The 22,706-nt window shown below is 45.6% G+C and overlaps 1 protein-coding gene across 5 annotated transcripts in view; it reads right to left on the minus strand.

Annotated features, from left to right (window-relative positions):
• The window catches only part of LOC118381439 (roundabout homolog 1-like), a 611,139-nt gene that overhangs the window by 60,955 nt on the left and 527,478 nt on the right, over positions 1–22,706 (minus strand). For all 5 annotated transcript variants that reach the window (XM_052508183.1, XM_052508051.1, XM_052508220.1 and 2 more), the window contains 3 exons: positions 21,884–22,005; positions 16,154–16,385; positions 7,619–7,740 (listed from right to left, as the gene is read on the minus strand). In XM_052508183.1, the coding sequence (XP_052364143.1) occupies positions 7,619–7,740; positions 16,154–16,385; positions 21,884–22,005 (476 nt within the window). The remainder of the gene's footprint in view (positions 1–7,618; positions 7,741–16,153; positions 16,386–21,883; positions 22,006–22,706) is intronic.

Genomic DNA, 22,706 nt, shown 5'->3' on the forward strand with positions numbered 1-22,706 from the left:
CAACATTTCAGCACACAGTGCAGATTGAATTATTCCACCCTAGTATTCCACATATAAAAATACTGGGACACAATTTTATGTTTTTTTGGTGTGTGTTCCACACAGAGTCAGTATTATCTGTGGTAGCCATAACCCCCTGCCTCAGTGAGTGAACCCTAACCCCATGAAAAACAAAGTGTGGATTAGCAATCACCTCCATAATCCTACTGCAGCAGCAGCTCAGGGCTGGCAGCCACTCACAGGGAGGGGAGAGGGCTCTCTCAGGTTAACTCAATCCAGGGCTCTCTCAGGTTAACTCAGCCCAGGGCTCTATCAGGCTAACTCAATCCAGGGATTTCTCTAGCTAACTCATTCCAGGGCTCTCTCAGGCTAGCGCAATCCAGGGCCCTCTCAGGCTAACTCAATCCAGGGTCACATAGAGCTTCATACATTCACCTCAGCGTGAGGGTGGCTAATCCCAACATCTCTAACCTGGCTAACCCCAACAAACTGAACCTGGCTAACCTCAACATCTTTAACCTGGCTAACCCCAACATCATGAACCTGGCTAACCCCAACATCTTTAACCTGGCTAACCTCAACATCTTTAACCTGGCTAACCCCAACATCTTTAACCTGGCTAACCTCAACATCTTTAACCTGGCTAACCCCAACATCTTTAACCTGGCTAACCCCAACATATTTAACCTGGCTAATCCCAACATCTTGAACCTGGCTAACCCCAACATCTTGAACCTGGCTAACCCCAACATCCAACACCCCCCTCCCATAAGATAATAACCCTCACACACAGACCTGATTTTGATGTGTGTGTGTGTGTGTGTGTGTGTGTGTGTGTGTGTGTGTGTGTGTGTGTGTGTGTGTGTGTGTGTGTGTGTGTGTGTGTGTGTGTGTGTGTGTGTGTGTGTGTGTGTGTGTGTGTAAGTAAGTAAGTAAGTAGGTATTGGAAAGCCCCAGAAGCCTGTGTGGCTGTTTGAGGAATTGTGGTTGGAAGAAGTGCCGCTAGGGACGAGATGCAGTAATGACCGAGGAACGCTCCCCGCGTCGGATTTAACAACCATGAAATTACTCTAAACCATATCGCCAGGAAACATTTACCTGGAAAATGAACAGTGGCTTAACTTTTAAACAGACTGTGCAGTATCTCCCCTTCCATCACTAAACTACATTCCCTGTGACAAAAAAACCCTTTCCAATTAAAATGGCCGTACTCACACAGCATGTTATATGAGGAGTGTGCTGGCCGCAGAGAGGGGGCAATAAAAAACATACTGATGTGTGGACACAGAGAGGAGGGTGTGGAGGAGAGGGCAGAGAGAGGAGGGTGTGTGGAGGAGAGGGCAGAGAGAGGAAGAGAGGGCAGAGAGAGGAGGGTGTGTGGAGGAGAGGGCAGAGAGAGGAGGAGAGGGCAGAGAGAGGAGGGTGTGGAGGAGAAGGCAGAGAGAGGAGGGTGTGGAGGAGAAGGCAGAGAGAGGAGGGTGTGTGGAGGAGAAGGCAGAGAGAGGAGGGTGTGTGGAGGAGAGGGCAGAGAGAGGAGGAGAGGGCAGAGAGAGGAGGGTGTGGAGGAGAAGGCAGAGAGAGGAGGGTGTGGAGGAGAAGGCAGAGAGAGGAGGGTGTGTGGAGGAGATGGCAGAGAGAGGAGAGTGTGTGGAGGTGAGGGAAGAGAGAGGAGGAGAGGGCAGAGAGCGGAGGGTGTGGAGGAGAGGGCAGAGAGAGGAGGAGAGGGCAGAGAGAGGAGGGTGTGGAGGAGAGGGAAGAGAGAGGAGGAGAGGGCAGAGAGCGGAGGGTGTGGAGGAGAGGGCAGAGAGAGGAGGAGAGGGCAGAGAGAGGAGGGTGTGGAGGAGAGGGAAAAGAGAGGAGGAGAGGGCAGAGAGCGGAGGGTGTGGAGGAGAGGGCAGAGAGAGAAGGAGAGGGCAGAGAGAGGAGGGTGTGGAGGAGAGGGCAGAGAGAGGAGGGTGTGTGGAGGAGAGGGCAGAGAGAGGAAGAGAGGGCAGAGAGCGGAGGTGTGGAGGAGAGGGCAGAGAGAGGAGAGGGCAGAGAGAGGCAGGAGAGAGAGGGGGTGGAGGAGAAGGCAGAGAGAGGAGGGTGTGGAGGAGGAAGGCAGAGAGAGGAGGGTGTGGAGGAGAGGGCAGAGAGAGGAGGAGAGGGCAGAGAGGAGAGGGGGCAGAGAGAGGAAGAGAGGAGGAGAGGGCAGAGAGCGGAGGGGTGGAGGAGAGGGCAGAGAGAGGAGGAGAGGGCAGAGAGAGGAGGGTGTGGAGGAGAGAGGGCAGAGAGAGAGGAGGGTGTGGAGGAGAGGGCAGAGAGAGGAGAGAGGAGAGAGGAGGAGGGTGTGGAGGAGAGGGGGCAGGAGGGTGTGTGGAGAGAGGGCAGAGAGAGGGAGAGGGCAGAGAGAGGGTGTGGAGGAGAGGGCAGAGGAGGAGGAGAGGCAGAGAGAGGAGGGTGTGGAGGAGAAGGCAGAGAGAGAGGAGGGTGTGGAGGAGATGGCAGAGAGAGGAGGGTGTGGAGGAGAGGGGAGAGGGGAGAGAGAGAGGAGGAGAGGGCAGAGAGCGGAGGGTGGCAGAGGAGGAGAGGGCAGCGGAGAGGGAGGAGAGGGCAGAGGGCAGAGGAGGGGGTGGAGGGAAGGGAGAGAGAGGGTGGGGAGAAGGCAGAGAGAGGAGGTGTGTGGAGGAGAGGGCAGAGAGAGGAGAGAGGGCAGAGAGCGGAGGGTGTGGAGGAGAAGGCAGAGAGAGGAGGGGTGGAGGAGAAGGCAGAGAGTGTGGAGGGTGTGGCAGAGAGAGGAGGCAGAGAGAGGGAGGGAAGTGGAGGAGAGGGCAGAGAGAGGGTGGAGGAGAGGGCAGAGAGAGGAGGGTGGGAGGAGAAGGCAGAGAGGGCAGGAGCGGAGGGTGTGGAGGAGAAGGAGAGAGAGAGAGAGGGTGTGGAGGAGATGGCAGAGAGAGGAGGGGAGGAGAGGGCAGAGAGGGCGGAGGGTGTGGAGGAGAGGGCAGAGAGAGGGTGGAGGAGAGGGCAGAGAGAGGAGGGTGTGGAGGAGAGGAAAGAGAGAGGAGGAGAGGGCAGAGAGAGGAGAGGGCGGAGGGTGTGGAGGAGAGGGCAGAGAGAGGAGGAGATGCAGAGAGAGGAGGGGTGAGGAGAGGAAAGAGAGAGTGCAGAGAGAGGAGGGTGTATGGAGGAGAGGGCAGAGAGAGGGGAGATGGAGAGAGGAGGGGTGGGGCAGAGAGAGAGGAGGAGAGGGCAGAGAGAGGAGGAGAGGGCAGAGAGAGGAGGAGAGGGCAGAGAGCAGAGGGTGTGGAGGATAGGGCAGAGAGAGGAGGAGAGGGCAGAGAGAGGAGGGTGTGGAGGAGAGTGCAGAGAGAGGAGGGTGTATGGAGGAGAGGGCAGAGAGAGGGGTGTGTGGAGGAGAGAGCAGAGAGAGGAGGGTGTGGAGGAGAGGGCAGAGAGATGTATGGATACAATGTATGGATATAGTGTAAGGATATAATGTATGGATATATTATATGCCAATAATGTATGGATCAGTTTATGGCTATAATGTATGGATATAATGTATGGCTATACTGTATGCCTATTGTCACGCCTTGGTCATAGTGTTTTGTGTTTCGTTATATATTTGGTCAGGCCAGGGTGTGACATGGGTTTATTTTGTGGTATTTCGTATTGGGGTTTTGTAGTTATTGGGATTGCGGCTGAGTAGGTGTGTTGCATAGGCTTGGCTGCCTGAGGCGGTTCTCAATCAGAGTCAGGTGATTCTCGTTGTTTCTGATTGGGAACCATATTTAGGTAGCCTGGGTTTCACTTTGTATTTCGTGGGTGATTGTTCCTGTCTCTGTGTAGTTTCACCAGATAGGCTGTAATTAGATTTCTCGTTTCGTTTGTTGTGTTGTATTTGTATAAGTTATTTTATGTATTGCGATTGTTTCATTAAAGACATTTCGGTCCGACTCTCTTTCAACAAACGAAGAACGCCGTTACACCTATAATGTATGGATAGAGTTTACGGCTATAATGTAAGGCTATAATGTAGGTATATAATGCATGGATATAAAGGATGGATGTAACGTATGGATTTAATGTATGGCTATACTGTATGTCTATGATGTATGGATATAATGTATAGCTTTAATACAGGGCTATAATGTATGGATACAATCTTTGGCTATAATGTAGGGCTATAATGTATGGATCCAATGTATGTATATAATGTAAGGATATAATGTAGGGCTACAATGTATGGCTTTAATGCATGGATACAATGACTGGATAGAATGTATGCCAATAATGTATGGATCAGTTTATGGCTTTAACATATTGATTTAATGTATGGCTATACTGTATGTCTATAATGTATGGCTTTAATGTAGGGCTATAATGTATTGGTACAATCTTTGGCTATAATGTATGGATCCGATGACTGGATAAAATGTAAGGATATAATGGATGCAATGCATGGATATAATGTATGGCTGTAATGCAGGGCTAAAATATATGGATACAATGTATGGATATAATGTGTGGCTATAATGTAGGGCTATAATGATGTACATAATGTATAGCTAAAATGTATTGATACAATGTATGGCTATAATATAGGGCTTTAATGTATGGATACAATGTATGGTTAGAATATGTGTCTATAATGTATGGATAAAATGTATGGCTATAATGTATGGATACAATACATGGGTATAATGTATGGCTATAATGTATGGGTATAACGTATGGCTATAATATAGGGCTATAATGTATGGCTGTATAGATAATACATTAGGTAGTCTAGACCTTGAGTAGCCTAGTAGTGAATAATAATAATCCACTAAGGCCCTCAAATTGAAATCAATGCTGTTTGCACGTCATTTCAATGGAATTATGTTGAATCAATCTGGAAGAGACGATGAAATTACATCTGTGCCCAGTGGGCAATCCCCCCCGTCCCATTCTTAAGAAAACCAGCAGGCTCTGGACCTCGTAGGGTAAGAATTCCCCTGCACTAAGGAATAGAGAGAGCCTTCCAGGACAACTCAGACATTGTATACATCTATCTAGTCCACAAGATGACACTGTTTCACAACCATTTCCAACCGCCAAAACACAGTAACATCCTACTGTCTCTTCTACACCTGAGATCACCAGGCACAAAGGAAGAAGATAACCTAACTCTACCTATGTATCATACCATTACATATTAATATCATACCATGACATATTAATATCATACCATGACATATTAATATCATACCATTACATATTAATATCATACCATTACATATTAATATCATACCATTACATATTAATATCATAACCATTACATATTATTATCATACCATTACATATTAATATCATACCATGACATATTATTATCATACCATTACATATTAATATCATACCATGACATATTAATATCATACCATTACATATTATTGTCATACCATGACATATTAATATCATACCATTACATATTATTATCATACCATTACATATTAATATCATACCATTACATATTATTATCATACCATTACATATTAATATCATACCATTACATATTATTATCATACCATGACATATTAATATCATACCATGACATATTATTATCATACCATTACATATTAATATCATACCATGACATATTATTATCATACCATTATCATACCGTCTGTATCTCCTTTGTCTCACTCTGTGCTACAAATATTTACATGGTGCTACAGTAGATATACCCTACAGACCAACATGGTGCTACAGTAGATATACCCTACAGACCAACATGTTGTTATAGTAGATATACCCTACAGACCAACATGGTGCTACAGTAGATATACCCTACAGACCAACATGTTGTTATAGTAGATATATCCTACAGACCAACATGTTGTTATAGTAGATATATCCTACAGACCAACATGTTGTTATAGTAGATATATCCTACAGACCAACATGTTGTTATAGTAGATATATCCCCCAGACCAACATGGTGCTACAGTAGATTTACCCTACAGACCAACATGTTGTTATAGTAGATATACCCTACAGACCAACATGGTGCTACAGTAGATATACCCTACAGACCAACATGTTGTTATAGTAGATATATCCTACAGACCAACATGTTGTTATGGTACATATATACTACAGACCAACATGTTGTTATAGTAGATATATCCTACAGACCAACATGTTGTTATAGTAGATATATCCTACAGACCAACATGTTGTTATAGTAGATATATCCTACAGACCAACATGTTGTTATAGTAGATATACCCTACAGACCAACATGTTGTTATAGTAGATATATCCTACAGACCAACATGTTGTTATAGTAGATATATCCTACAGACCAACATGTTGTTATAGTAGATATATCCTACAGACCAACATGTTGTTATAGTAGATATATACTACAGACCAACATGTTGTTATAGTAGATATATCCTACAGACCAACATGTTGTTATAGTAGATATATCCTACAGACCAACATGTTGTTATAGTAGATATATCCTACAGACCAACATGTTGTTATAGTAGATATATCCTACAGACCAACATGTTGTTATAGTAGATATATCCTACAGACCAACATGTTGTTATAGTAGATATATCCTACAGACCAACATGTTGTTATAGTAGATATATCCTACAGACCAACATGTTGTTATAGTAGATATATCCTACAGACCAACATGTTGTTATAGTAGATATATCCTACAGACCAACATGTTGTTATAGTAGATATATCCTACAGACCAACATGTTGTTATAGTAGATATATCCTACAGACCAACATGTTGTTATAGTAGATATATACTACAGACCAACATGTTGTTATAGTAGATATATCCTACAGACCAACATGTTGTTATAGTAGATATATCCTACAGACCAACATGTTGTTATAGTAGATATATTCTACAGACCAACATGTTGTTATAGTAGATATATCCTACAGACCAACATGTTGTTATAGTAGATATATCCTACAGACCAACATGTTGTTATAGTAGATATATCCTACAGACCAACATGTTGTTATAGTAGATATATCCTACAGACCAACATGTTGTTATAGTAGATATATCCTACAGACCAACATGTTGTTATAGTAGATATATCCTACAGACCAACATGTTGTTATAGTAGATATATCCTACAGACCAACCAACATGTTGTTATAGTAGATATATCCTACAGACCAACATGTTGTTATAGTAGATATATCCTACAGACCAACATGTTGTTATAGTAGATATATCCTACAGACCAACATGTTGTTATAGTAGATATATCCTACAGACCAACATGTTGTTATAGTAGATATATCCTACAGACCAACATGTTGTTATAGTAGATATATCCTACAGACCAACATGTTGTTATAGTAGATATATCCTACAGACCAACATGTTGTTATAGTAGATATATCCTACAGACCAACCAACATGTTGTTATAGTAGATATATTCTACAGACCAACATGTTGTTATAGTAGATATATCCTACAGATCAACAAGTTGTTAGAGTAGATATATCCTACCTACACTACCTTAGTACACTACTGTACCCCAGTACACTACCTTTGATTACTCTCAGAGTATGTAGGGGGAATTTGGGAGTCCCTGCCAGTGTTCTCACCTTGTACTCCTGGACCACCCCATTCTGCTCCTCCTCTGGAGGCGGTTGCCAGGACACCACAATGGCGGTCCCATTGTCCCCGCTCTCTGAGACGGTAACCCCACGAGGGGCTGCACTGGGAGCTGGGGACAGACAGATGGACACAATAACATGTTAATGTAATACGCCATCAACAGTAACACACACTGTTACAACAGTAACACACACTGTTACAACAGTAACACACACTGTTACAACAGTAACACACACTGTTACAACAGTAACACACACTGTTACAACAGTAACACACACTGTTACAACAGTAACACACACTGTTACAACAGTAACACACACTGTTACAACAGTAACACACACTGTTACAACAGTAACACACACTGTTACAACAGTAACACACACTGTTACAACAGTAACACACACTGCTACAACAGTAACACACACTGCTACAACAGTAACACACACTGTTACAACAGTAACACACACTGTTACAACAGTAACACACACTGCTACAACAGTAACACACACTGTTACAACAGTAACACACACTGTTACAACAGTAACACACACTGTTACAACAGTAACACACACTGCTACAACAGTAACACACACTGCTACAACAGTAACACACACTGTTACAACAGTAACACGCACTGCTACAACAGTAACACGCACTGTTACAACAGTAACACACACTGTTACAACAGTAACACACACTGTTACAACAGTAACACGCACTGCTACAACAGTAACACACACTGTTACAACAGTAACACACACTGTTACAACAGTAACACACACTGCTACAACAGTAACACACACTGTTACAACAGTAACACACACTGCCTGTCCTCACGCACTGTTACAACAGTAACACACACTGTCTATCCTCACACACTGTTACAACAGTAACACACACTGTCTGTCCTCACACACTGTTACAACAGTAACACACACTGCTACAACAGTAACACACACTGTCTATCCTCACACACTGTTACAATAGTAACACACACTGTCTGTCCTCACACACTGTTACAACAGTAACACACACTGTTACAACAGTAACACACACTGTCTGTCCCCACACACTGTTACAACAGTAACACACACTGTCTGCTCTCTCCTCACACACTGTTACAACAGTAACACACACTGTCTGCTCTCTCCTCACACACTGTTACGACAGTAACACACACTGTCTGCTCTCTCCTCACACACTGTTACAACAGTAACACACACTGTCTGTCCTCACACACTGTTACAACAGTAACACACACTGCCTGCTCTCTCCTCACACACTGTTACAACAGTAACACACACTGTCTGCTCTCTCCTCACACACTGTTACAACAGTAACACACACTGTCTGTCCTCACACACTGTTACAACAGTAACACACACTGCTACAACAGTAACACACACTGTCTGTCCTCACACACTGTTACAACAGTAACACACACTGTCTGTCCTCACACACTGTTACAACAGTAACACACACTGTCTGTCCCCACACACTGTTACAACAGTAACACACACTGTCTGTCCCCACACACTGTTACGACAGTAACACACACTGCCTGCTCTCTCCTCACACACTGTTACAACAGTAACACACACTGTCTGCTCTCTCCTCACACACTGTTACAACAGTAACACACACTGTCTGCTCTCTCCTCACACACTGTTACAACAGTAACACACACTGTTACAACTGTCCTCACACACTGTTACAACAGTAACACACACTGTCTGCTCTCTCCTCACACACTGTTACAACAGTAACACACACTGTCTGCTCTCTCCTCACACACTGTTACAACAGTAACACACACTGTCTGCTCTCTCCTCACACACTGTTACAACAGTAACACACACTGTCTGCTCTCTCCTCACTTCTACTGCTCTCATAAATGGATCCTATCCAAAAGAGAACAGAAGTAGAAATACCAGTCACGGACTGTCTCTATTCACTAGGTGTCTGTACTAACAGAAGTAGAAATACCAGAGGCACGGACTGTCTCTATTCACTAGGTGTCTGTACTAACAGAAGTAGAAATAACAGAGGCACGGACTGTCTCTATTCACTAGGTGTCTGTACTAACAGAAGTAGAAATACCAGGCACGGACTGTCTCTATTCACTAGGTGTCTGTACTAACAGAAGTAGAAATACCAGAGTCACGGACTGTCTCTATTCACTAGGTGTCTGTACTAACAGAAGTAGAAATACCAGAGTCACGGACTGTCTCTATTCACTAGGTGTCTGTACTAACAGAAGTAGAAATACCAGAGGCACGGACTGTCTCTATTCACTAGGTGTCTGTACTAACAGAAGTAGAAATAACAGAGTCACGGACTGTCTCTATTCACTAGGTGTCTGTACTAACAGAAGTAGAAATAACAGAGTCACGGACTGTCTCTATTCACTAGGTGTCTGTACTAACAGAAGTAGAAATACCAGAGTCACGGACTGTCTCTATTCACTAGGTGTCTGTACTAACAGAAGTAGAAATACCAGAGTCACGGACTGTCTCTATTCACTAGGTGTCTGTACTAACAGAAGTAGAAATAACAGAGGCACGGACTGTCTCTATTCACTAGGTGTCTGTACTAACAGAAGTAGAAATAACAGAGTCACAGACTGTCTCTATTCACTAGGTGTCTGTACTAACAGAAGTAGAAATACCAGAGTCACGGACTGTCTCTATTCACTAGGTGTCTGTACTAACAGAAGTAGAAATAACAGAGTCACGGACTGTCTCTATTCACTAGGTGTCTGTACTAACAGAAGTAGAAATACCAGAGTCACGGACTGTCTCTATTCACTAGGTGTCTGTACTAACAGAAGTAGAAATACCAGAGGCACGGACTGTCTCTATTCACTAGGTGTCTGTACTAACAGAAGTAGAAATAACAGAGGCACGGACTGTCTCTATTCACTAGGTGTCTGTACTAACAGAAGTATAAATAACAGAGTCACAGACTGTCTCTATTCACTAGGTGTCTGTACTAACAGAAGTAGAAATACCAGAGTCACGGACTGTCTCTATTCACTAGGTGTCTGTACTAACAGAAGTAGAAATACCAGAGGCACGGACTGTCTCTATTCACTAGGTGTCTGTACTAACAGAAGTAGAAATAACAGAGGCACGGACTGTCTCTATTCACTAGGTGTCTGTACTAACAGAAGTATAAATAACAGAGGCACGGACTGTCTCTATTCACTAGGTGTCTGTACTAACAGAAGTAGAAATACCAGAGGCACGGACTGTCTCTATTCACTAGGTGTCTGTACTAACAGAAGTAGAAATACCAGAGGCACGGACTGTCTCTATTCACTAGGTGTCTGTACTAACAGAAGTAGAAATACCAGTCACGGACTGTCTCTATTCACTAGGTGTCTGTACTAACAGAAGTAGAAATACCAGAGGCACGGACTGTCTCTATTCACTAGGTGTCTGTACTAACAGAAGTAGAAATACCAGTCACGGACTGTCTCTATTCACTAGGTGTCTGTACTAACAGAAGTAGAAATACCAGAGTCACGGACTGTCTCTATTCACTAGGTGTCTGTACTAACAGAAGTAGAAATAACAGAGGCACGGACTGTCTCTATTCACTAGGTGTCTGTACTAACAGAAGTAGAAATACCAGAGGCACGGACTGTCTCTATTCACTAGGTGTCTGTACTAACAGAAGTAGAAATACCAGAGTCACGGACTGTCTCTATTCACTAGGTGTCTGTACTAACAGAAGTAGAAATACCAGAGGCACGGACTGTCTCTATTCACTAGGTGTCTGTACTAACAGAAGTAGAAATACCAGAGTCACGGACTGTCTCTATTCACTAGGTGTCTGTACTAACAGAAGTAGAAATACCAGAGGCACGGACTGTCTCTATTCACTAGGTGTCTGTACTAACAGAAGTAGAAATACCAGAGGCACGGACTGTCTCTATTCACTAGGTGTCTGTACTAACAGAAGTAGAAATACCAGTCACGGACTGTCTCTATTCACTAGGTGTCTGTACTAACAGAAGTAGAAATAACAGAGTCACGGACTGTCTCTATTCACTAGGTGTCTGTACTAACAGAAGTAGAAATACCAGAGTCACGGACTGTCTCTATTCACTAGGTGTCTGTACTAACAGAAGTAGAAATACCAGTCACGGACTGTCTCTATTCACTAGGTGTCTGTACTAACAGAAGTAGAAATAACAGAGTCACGGACTGTCTCTATTCACTAGGTGTCTGTACTAACAGAAGTAGAAATACCAGAGGCACGGACTGTCTCTATTCACTAGGTGTCTGTACTAACAGAAGTAGAAATAACAGAGTCACGGACTGTCTCTATTCACTAGGTGTCTGTACTAACAGAAGTAGAAATGCCAGTCACGGACTGTCTCTATTCACTAGGTGTCTGTACTAAAATGACTGTTTTTCTTTGTTCAGAGAAAGTATTTGGGGAAAAGAAAGAAAATCACTGTTTTTTTAAACAAGGAGAACGATGATTGCAATGTTTACGCTTGGAGGGGGTGTGTGTTGATTTTACACTAATGAGCTTAACTAAAGTGATTTAATCATGACAACATACAGCATAACACTCTTAATCTCGTTCTGATTCACTGTAATGAAATCACGCATTTCTGGGAGTGAGGGCATCGTGTTTGAACTCTGAAAACAATTAGCAACAGAATTAGCCACAAAAGCAACAGGGAGAAATGAAAACACACACCCACACACACATTTTGGCAAACTATCTTTATTTCAGTCAGCTCCTCTCTCATTCATTCCACATGACTATCATGATGCTTCACTCTGGGATGCACCCAAACCCCGGAATATTTCCACAATCAAACAATCACAACCTATCAACAAAGATATTTCTTAGATATTACTTGGTAGATGTTACTGCACTGCCGGAGCTAGAAGCACAAACATTTTCGCTACACTCGCAATAACTGCGTGTCTGCCAATACAATTTGATTTGATTTTATTAGCACAGCACTGATGTGAACGTAGCATTTGGGTTCATCAACCTCTGGGTATCACAGGACGTTTTCAAACAGTACAACATCTGGCCCTAACAAAGCAGAAAACACCACGGGACATAATATGATCCTTTAATCGCAGCGTCTGCTGGCAACAGCTGTTGTTCTCACACACATGCAGAGTCGCAAAGGTCGCAGACAAACTAGGGACACAGGACAGGTTGTTTGGTTTGGGAGTGTTTGTTGTTTAGTTACAAGTGGTTGCCTGTTTGCCACTGGGTCTGTATAGGTCCAGTGAGAGAGTGGTACTGTATAGGTCCAGTGAGAGAGTGGTACTGTATAGGTCCAGTGAGAGAGTGGTACTGTATAGGTCCAGTGAGAGAGTGGTTCTGTATAGGTCCAGTGAGAGAGTGGTCCTGTATAGGTCCAGTGAGAGAGTGATCCTGTATAGGTCCAGTGAGAGAGTGGTTCTGTATAGGTCCAGTGAGAGAGTGGTCCTGTATAGGTCCAGTGAGAGAGTGATCCTGTATAGGTCCAGTGAGAGAGTGGTTCTGTATAGGTCCAGTGAGAGAGTGGTTCTGTATAGGTCCAGTGAGAGAGTGGTCCTGTATAGGTCCAGTGAGAGAGTGATCCTGTATAGGTCCAGTGAGACTGTGGTTCTGTATAGGTCCAGTGAGAGAGTGGTACTGTATAGGTCCAGTGAGAGAGTGGTACTGTATAGGTCCAGTAAGAGAGTGGTACTGTATAGGTCCAGTGAGAGAGTGGTTCTGTATAGGTCCAGTGAGAGAGTGATCCTGTATAGGTCCAGTGAGAGAGTGGTCCTGTATAGGTCCAGTGAGAGAGTGGTTCTGTATAGGTCCAGTGAGAGAGTTATCCTGTATAGGTCCAGTGAGAGAGTGGTTCTGTATAGGTCCAGTGAGAGAGTGGTTCTGTATAGGTCCAGTGAGAGAGTGATCCTGTATAGGTCCAGTGAGAGAGTGGTCCTGTATAGGTCCAGTGAGAGAGTGGTTCTGTATAGGTCCAGTGAGAGAGTGGTTCTGTATAGGTCCAGTGAGAGAGTGGTCCTGTATAGGTCCAGTGAGAGAGTGGTTCTGTATAGGTCCAGTGAGAGAGTGGTTCTGTATAGGTCCAGTGAGAGAGTGGTCCTGTATAGGTCCAGTGAGAGAGTGATCCTGTATAGGTCCAGTGAGAGAGTGGTTCTGTATAGGTCCAGTGAGAGAGTGATCCTGTATAGGTCCAGTGAGAGAGTGGTTCTGTATAGGTCCAGTGAGAGAGTGGTTCTGTATAGGTCCAGTGAGAGAGTGATCCTGTATAGGTCCAGTGAGAGAGTGGTCCTGTATAGGTCCAGTGAGAGAGTGATCCTGTATAGGTCCAGTGAGAGAGTGGTCCTGTATAGGTCCAGTGAGAGAGTGATCCTGTATAGGTCCAGTGAGAGAGTGGTCCTGTATAGGTCCAGTGAGAGAGTGGTCCTGTATAGGTCCAGTGAGAGAGTGATCCTGTATAGGTCCAGTGAGAGAGTGGTCCTGTATAGGTCCAGTGAGAGAGTGATCCTGTATAGGTCCAGTGAGAGAGTGGTCCTGTATAGGTCCAGTGAGAGAGTGATCCTGTATAGGTCCAGTGAGAGAGTGGTCCTGTATAGGTCCAGTGAGACTGTGGTTCTGTATAGGTCCAGTGAGAGAGTGGTTCTGTATAGGTCCAGTGAGACTGTGGTTCTGTATAGGTCCAGTGAGAGAGTGGTTCTGTATAGGTCCAGTGAGAGAGTGGTTCTGTATAGGTCCAGTGAGACTGTGGTTCTGTATAGGTCCAGTGAGAGAGTGGTTCTGTATAGGTCCAGTGAGAGAGTGGTCCTGTATAGGTCCAGTGAGAGAGTGATCCTGTATAGGTCCAGTGAGACTGTGGTTCTGTATATGTCCAGTGAGAGAGTGGTTCTGTATAGGTCCAGTGAGAGAGTGGTTCTGTATAGGTCCAGTGAGAGAGTGGTTCTGTATAGGTCCAGTGAGAGAGTGGTTCTGTATAGGTCCAGTGAGAGTGTGGTTCTGTATAGGTCCAGTGAGAGAGTGGTTCTGTATAGGTCCAGTGAGAGAGTGGTCCTGTATAGGTCCAGTGAGAGAGTGGTCCTGTATAGGTCCAGTGAGAGAGTGGTCCTGTATAGGTCCAGTGAGAGAGTGGTCCTGTATAGGTCCAGTGAAAGAGTGGTCCTGTATTGTTCCAGTGAGAGAGTGGTCCTGTATAGGTCCAGTGAAATAGTGGTCCTGTATAGGTCCAGTGAGAGAGTGGTTCTGTATAGGTCCAGTGAAATAGTGGTCCTGTATTGTTCCAGTGAGAGTGGTCCTGTATAGGTCCAGTGAGAGAGTGGTCCTGTATAGGTCCAGTGAAATAGTGGTCCTGTATAGGTCCAGTGAGAGAGTGGTCCTGTATAGGTCCAGTGAAATAGTGGTCCTGTATTGTTCCAGTGAGAGAGTGGTCCTGTATAGGTCCAGTGAAATAGTGGTCCTGTATAGGTCCAGTGAGAGAGTGGTCCTGTATAGGTCCAGTGAAATAGTGGTCCTGTATTGTTCCAGTGAGAGAGTGGTCCTGTATAGGTCCAGTGAAATAGTGGTCCTGTATTGTTCCAGTGAGAGAGTGGTCCTGTATAGGTCCAGTGAGAGAGTGGTCCTGTATAGGTCCAGTGAGAGAGTGGTTCTGTATAGGTCCAGTGAGAGAGTGGTTATGTATATGTCCAGTGACAGAGTGGTCCTGTATATGTCCAGTGAGAGAGTGGTCCTGTATAGCTCCAGTGAGAGAGTGGTCCTGTATAGGTCCAGTGAGAGAGTGGTCCTGTATAGGTCCAGTGAGAGAGTGGTCCTGTATAGGTCCAGTGAGAGAGTGGTTCTGTATAGGTCCAGTGACAGAGTGGTCCTGTATATGTCCAGTGACAGAGTGGTCCTGTAAAGGTCCAGTGACAGAGTGGTCCTGTATAGGTCCAGTAAGAGAGTGGTTCTGTATAGGTCCAGTGAGAGAGTGGTCCTGTATAGGTCCAGTGAGAGAGTGGTCCTGTATAGGTCCAGTGAGAGAGTGGTCCTGTATAGCTCCAGTGATAGAGTGATCCTGTATAGGTCCAGTGAGAGAGTGGTTCTGTATAGGTCCAGTGAGAGAGTGGTTCTGTATAGGTCCAGTGAGAGAGTGGTCCTGTATATGTCCAGTGACAGAGTGGTCCTGTATAGATCCAGTAAGAGAGTGGTCCTGTAAAGGTCCAGTGACAGAGTGGTCCTGTATAGATCCAGTAAGAGAGTGGTCCTGTATAGGCCCAGTGAGAGAGTGGTGGTGGTGGTGAACTGCTAGGAAACCCAGGTGCTAATGAGTCCTGCCACTAATCACATGGACTGGTAATCCTTCACAAACACAGAGCTGCTCTCCAAAGACAAACACACACACACACACACACACACACAGACAGACAGACAGACAGACAGACAGACAGACAGACAGACAGACAGACAGACAGACAGACAGACAGACAGACAGACAGACAGACAGACAGACAGACAGACAGACAGACAGGTCCACCCACCTTCCTCCAGAGTCTTGGCTATCTTGACCTCACTGTCTGTTCCCTGGAACTCGTTGAAGAAGGGGCGAACTTTGAACTCGTAGGTGACTCCCTTCCTGAGCTGGGGTACCACAGTACTGTCCTCCCCTGGGGTTCTCACCTCAAACACAGTCCAGTCACTCCTCTGATGCCCCTCTGGAGAGGTTCGGTACATCACCTTATAACCCTGGATGTACTGAGACTGCTGCTCCACCTAGTGGCCAGGGGAGAAGACAACACACACACACATATCCACACACACAGACACACAGGTCAGCTTGACTCTATTTCGGTGCTCTGAGTGACTCTACAGTGGAAAGTCTCTCTTCATCGTTCTGGAACTCATTATCAATAGACAGTTCAGTTGTTGCTTTAGGCCAGTTTAACTAACGTGGCTGTCCCTGGCTGGCTGGCTGGCTAGTGGGGACCGGAGTGCTAACTCATCAAATGGCCCATCCACCCATCTATCCCTCCGTCTGTGTGTGGCCAGTGGAGCGGATCCGTTTGGAGCGTCAGCGATGTGTGGAACCCGCAATGCACCATGAGATCATAGCCCAGAGGTTCCTGAGAGTCTGGTCCTGGTTAGACGGGGCTAGAAAAGGGCGCCCAGAACAGCCCGGCCTGTCTCCTCCTGACTTACTGAGAACTGTAGTCTAGAATCAGGGGGACAGTGCAGTCTCTCATACTAACTGAGATACACACATCAGGGGACAGGACAGGCTGAAGGTACAGAGAGAGACTTGATGGCAAACATCATATTGTATATTGGTAAAGATGGATATTGATTCAGAAATGTTCTGGACAGTCAGTCACAGTCAGTCACAGTCACAGTCAGTTAGTCATTTAAAGTCAGTTACATTCAGTTACAGTCAGTTATAGTCCATCACAGTCAGTCATAGTCAGTTATAGTCAGTCAAAGTCAGTTACATTCAGTCACAGTCAGTCCACAGTCAGTTATAGTCAGTCACAGTCAGTTACAGTCAGTTATAGTCCATCACAGTGAGTTAAAGTCAGTTATAGCCAGTTATAGTCAGTCACAGTCACTTATAGTCAGTCACAGTCAGTCACAGTCAGTCATAGTCAGTCACAGTCAGTTATAGTAAGTCACAGTTAGTCAAAATCAGTCATAGTCAGTTATAGTCAGTCATAGTCAGTCATAGTCAGTCACAGTCAGTCACAGTCAGTCATAGTCAGTTATAGTCAGTCACAGTCAGTCACAGTCAGTCACATTCATTCACAGTCAGTTAAAGTCTGTTATAGTCAGTCACAGTCAGTCACAGCCAGTCAGTTATAGGGGCGGCAGCGTAGCCTAGTGGTTAGAGCGTTGGACTAGTAACCAGAAGGTTGCGAGTTCAAAACCCCGAGCTGACAAGGTACAAATCTGTCGTTCTGCCCCTGAACAGGCAGTTAAGAATGTGTTCTTAACTCACTTGCCTGGTTAAATAAAGGTTCAATTTAAATTTAAATTGAATTTAAATTTAAATTTAAATTATAGCCTGTTAAAGTCACTTATTGCTGATGACGTGTTAGCGAACTTGACATCATCAATACATTTGCTTCTATTGAATGTATGAATTCTACAAAACAACCTATCGCTGTGAACTAGAAGGATACTGTAGTGTAGTGTACTGTACTGTAGTGTAATGTACTCTAGAATACTGTACTATACTGTAGTGTAGTGCACTGTACTGTACTGTAATGTACTCTAGAATACTGTACTATACTGTAGTGTAGTGCACTGTACTGTACTGTAATGTACTCTAGAATACTGTACTATACTGTAGTGTACTGTACTGTACTGTAATGTACTCTAGAATACTGTACTATACTGTAGTGTACTGTTCTGTACTGTAATGTACTCTAGAATACTGTATTATACCGTAGTGTACTGTACTGTAGTGTAATGTACTCTAGAATACTGTACTATACTGTAGTGTAGTGCACTGTACTGTACTGTAATGTGCTCTAGAATACTGTACTATACTGTAGTGTACTGTACTGTACTCTAATGTACTCTAGAATACTGTACTATACTGTAGTGTACTGTTCTGTACTGTAATGTACTCTAGAATACTGTACTATACTGTAGTGTACTGTACTGTACTCTAATGTACTCTAGAATACTGTACTATACTGTAGTGTACTGTTCTGTAGTGTAGTGCACTGTACTGTACTGTAATGTACTCTAGAATACTGTACTATACTGTAGTGTACTGTACTGTACTGTAATGTGCTCTAGAATACTGCACTATACTGTAGTGTACTGTACTGTACTCTAATGTACTCTAGAATACTGTACTATACTGTAGTGTACTGTTCTGTACTGTAATGTACTCTAGAATACTGTACTATACTGTAGTGTACTGTACTGTACTCTAATGTACTCTAGAATACTGTACTATACTGTAGTGTACTGTTCTGTACTGTAATGTACTCTAGAATACTGTACTATACTGTAGTGTACTGTACTGTTCTGTAATGTACTCTAGAATACTGTACTATACTGTAGTGTACTGTACTGTAGTGTAGTGCACTGTACTGTACTGTAATGTACTCTAGAATACTGTACTATACTGTAGTGTACTGTACTGTACTGTAATGTACTCTAGAATACTGCACTATACTGTAGTGTACTGTACTGTAATGTACTCTAGAATACTGTACTATACTGTAGTGTAATGTACTGTAGTGTAGTGCACTGTACTGTACTGTAATGTACTCTAGAATACTGTGCTATACTGTAGTGTACTGTACTGTACTGTAATGTACTCTAGAATACTGTACTATACTGTAGTGTACTGTACTGTAACATGGTAATTGGGAGACGGGCTGTCAGACATGGTAACTGGGAGATGGGCTGTCAGACATGGTAACTGGGAGACGGGCTGTCAGACATGGTAACTGGGAGACGGGCTGTCAGACATGGTAAATGGGAGACGGGCTGTCAGACATGGAGACGGGCTGTCAGACATGTTAACTGGGAGATGGGCTGTCAGACATGGTAACTGGGAGACGGGCTGTCAGACATGGTAACTGGGAGACGGGCTGTCAGACATGGAGACGGGCTGTCAGACATGGTAACTGGGAGACGGCTGTCAGACATGGTAACTGGGAGACGGCTGTCAGACATGGTAACTGGGAGAAGGGCTGTCAGACATGGTAACTGGGAGAAGGGCTGTCAGACATGGTAACTGGGAGACGGGCTGTCAGACATGGTAACTGGGAGACGGGCTGTCAGACATGGAGACGGGCTGTCAGACATGGTAACTGGGAGACGGGCTGTCAGACATGGAGACGGGCTGTCAGATATGGTAACTGGGAGACGGGCTGTCAGACATGGTAACTGGGAGACGGGCTGTCAGACATGGAGACGGGCTGTCAGACATGGTAACTGGGAGACGGGCTGTCAGACATGGTAACTGGGAGACGGGCTGTCAGACATGGAGACGGGCTGTCAGACATGGTAACTGGGAGACGGGCTGTCAGACATGGTAACTGGGAGACGCCCGTTTATAGAATACAGTATGTCTGATGCAACTAGTGAGGTGTACAGTTATACTTTTCTTCTTCTTTTCAGCCCAACAGAATATAGAATAGATAGAGATGGAGCCAGTGTTTAATATGATATCCACTATCTTACAGCAGAGACTTCCTAATACCTCTTCAAGCTGCCCTTTAACCTCTCCAGCTCCTTTATTCTCCTATTTTCTCCTTATCCTCCACCTCTCCTACCACATCTACAACCTCCCCCCCTCTCCTACCACATCTACAACCTCCCCCCTCTCCTACCACATATTCAACCTCCCCCTCTCCTACCACATCTACAACCTCCCCCTATCCTACCACATCTACAACCTCCCCCCCTCTCCTACCACATCTACAACCTCCCCCTCTCCTACCACATCTACACCCCCCTTCTACCACATCTACAACCTCCCCCTCTCCTACCACATCTACAACCTCCCCCTCTCCTACCACATATTCAACCTCCCCTCTCCTACCACATCTACACCCCCCTTCTACCACATCTACAACCTCCCCCCCTCTCCTACCACATATTCAACGTCCCCCCTCTCCTACCACATCTACAACCCCCCTCCTACCACATCTACAACCCCCCTCCTACCACATCTACAACCTCCCCCCCTACCACATCTACAACCCCCTCTCCTACCACATCTACAACCCTCCCCTCCTACCAAATCTACAACCTCCCCCCTCCTACCACATCCACAACCTCCCCACTCTCCTACAACATCTGCAACCTCCCCTCCTCTCCTACCACATCGACAACCCTCCCCCTCTCCTACCACATATTCAACCTCCCCCTCTCCTACCACATCTACAACCCCACCTCCTACCAAATCTACAACCTCCCCCTCTCCTACCACATCTACAACGCTCCCCTCCTACCAAATCTACAACCCCCCTCCTACCACATCTACAACCCCCCTCTCCTACCACATCTACAACCTCCCCCTCTCCTACCACATCTACAACCCCCCTCCTACCACATCTGCAACCTCCCCCTCCTACCACATCTACAACCTCCCCCACTCTCCTACCACATCTACAACCTCCCCCCTCTCCTACCACATATTCAACCTCCCCTCTCCTACCATATCTACACCCCCTCCCCTCCTACCATATCTATAACCCCCTCTCCTACCACATCTACAACCCTCCCCTCCTACCAAATATACAACCCCCCTCTCCTACCACATCTACAACCTCCCCCTCTCCTACCACATCTACAACCCCCCTCTCCTACCACATCTACACCCCCTTCTACCACATCTACAACCCCCCCCATCCTACCACATCTACAATCGCCCCTACCACATCTACAACCCCCACTCCTACCACATCTACAACCCCCACTCCTACCACATCTACAACCTCCCCCTCTCCTACCACATCTACAACCCCCCATCCTACCAAATCTACAACCTCCCCCTCTCCTACCACATCTACAACCGCACCCCCCTCCTACCACATCTACACCCCCTCCTACCACATCTACAACCCCCCATCCTACCACATCTGCAACCTCCCCCCTCTCCTACCACATCTACACCCCCGCCCTTCTACCACATCTACAACCCCCCCCTTCCCCTCCTACCACATCTACAACCTACTTCATCCTGAGAGCACTAGTTGGCCGCCTCTTCCTTCTCACTAGTATTAATTTAACAGCAGTCAGGTGTTTTCAATCTGGGAGGGCACAGGCTTGCTAGCTGCGCTGCTGGGCGGCTTATGCAGTCGACTGTGTGTTGTGGAGTGTTTTGAGTGGGCCGTGGTGGGTTGGTGTAGCTCTGACTGAAGACAGACAGAGAGACAGACAGACAGGACCTACAGCAGCAGTGCTGGCCAGTGTGACTGGCCCTGACCAGATGGACAGAGTTTTGACAGGGTTTCAGTCTGTTCTCTGTTTCCTGTCTCTGCAGTGCAGTGTCCGTCCTCTACAGGACACTAGGACATTAGCACTGCTGAGTGGCCAAACAAATCGACCGTGAGCCCAGAGCGCTCCAGACCTTGCCACTCCACATGGTGACTTTGGAACAAAGAAAATCTATGCTAAAACATACAAAATACACAATAGGTATCAAATGAATACATAAACCATATGCATACAGTACATGAGTTTACAAGAGGCACTCCTTGGGATTGTAATCCCTAAAGCCCTGTTTTTAAGCAGAGATAACCACTCACCGTCCACTGCACTCTGACAGAGGAGGAGGAGAGGATGGTGGGGTTGTGAAGGTGGATGACCACCTCTCCTAACTCCCTCTGGATCTGACGGTGGTCCACTCCCTGACTGGTGGGGGGGATATCTGCACACACACACACACACACACACACACACACACACACACACACACACACACACACACACACACACACACACACACACACACACACACACACACACAGTAAGAACAGCAGAGGGTCTAGACAGGGACAAGGTCGAGACAGGGACAAGGTCTAGACAGGGACAAGGTCTAGACAGGGACAAGGTCTAGACAGGGACAAGGTCTAGACAGGGACAAGGTCTAGACAGGGACAAGGTCTAGACAGGGACAAGGTCCAGACAGGGACAAGGTCTAGACAGGGACAAGGTCTAGACAGGGACAAGGTCTAGACAGGGACAAGGTCCAGACAGGGACAAGGTCTAGACAGGACAAGGTCTAGACAGGGACAAGGTCCAGACAGGTACAAGGTCCAGACAGGGACAAGGTTTAGACAGGGACAAGGTCTAGACAGGACAAGGTCCAGACAGGGACAAAGTCTAGACAGGACAAGGTCCAGACAGGGACAAAGTCTAGACAGGGACAAGGTCTAGACAGGACAAGGTCTAGACAGGGACAAAGTCTAGACAGGGACAAGGTCTAGACAGGACAAGGTCTAGACAGGACAAGGTCTAGACAGGGTCAAAGTCTAGACAGGGACAAGGTCTAGACAGGACAAGGTCTAGACAGGACAAGGTCTAGACAGGGACAAAGTCTATACAGGGACAAGGTCTAGACAGGACAAG

Source organism: Oncorhynchus keta, chromosome 1, assembly GCF_023373465.1.
Source record: "Oncorhynchus keta strain PuntledgeMale-10-30-2019 chromosome 1, Oket_V2, whole genome shotgun sequence".
Lineage (NCBI taxonomy): Eukaryota > Metazoa > Chordata > Actinopteri > Salmoniformes > Salmonidae > Oncorhynchus > Oncorhynchus keta.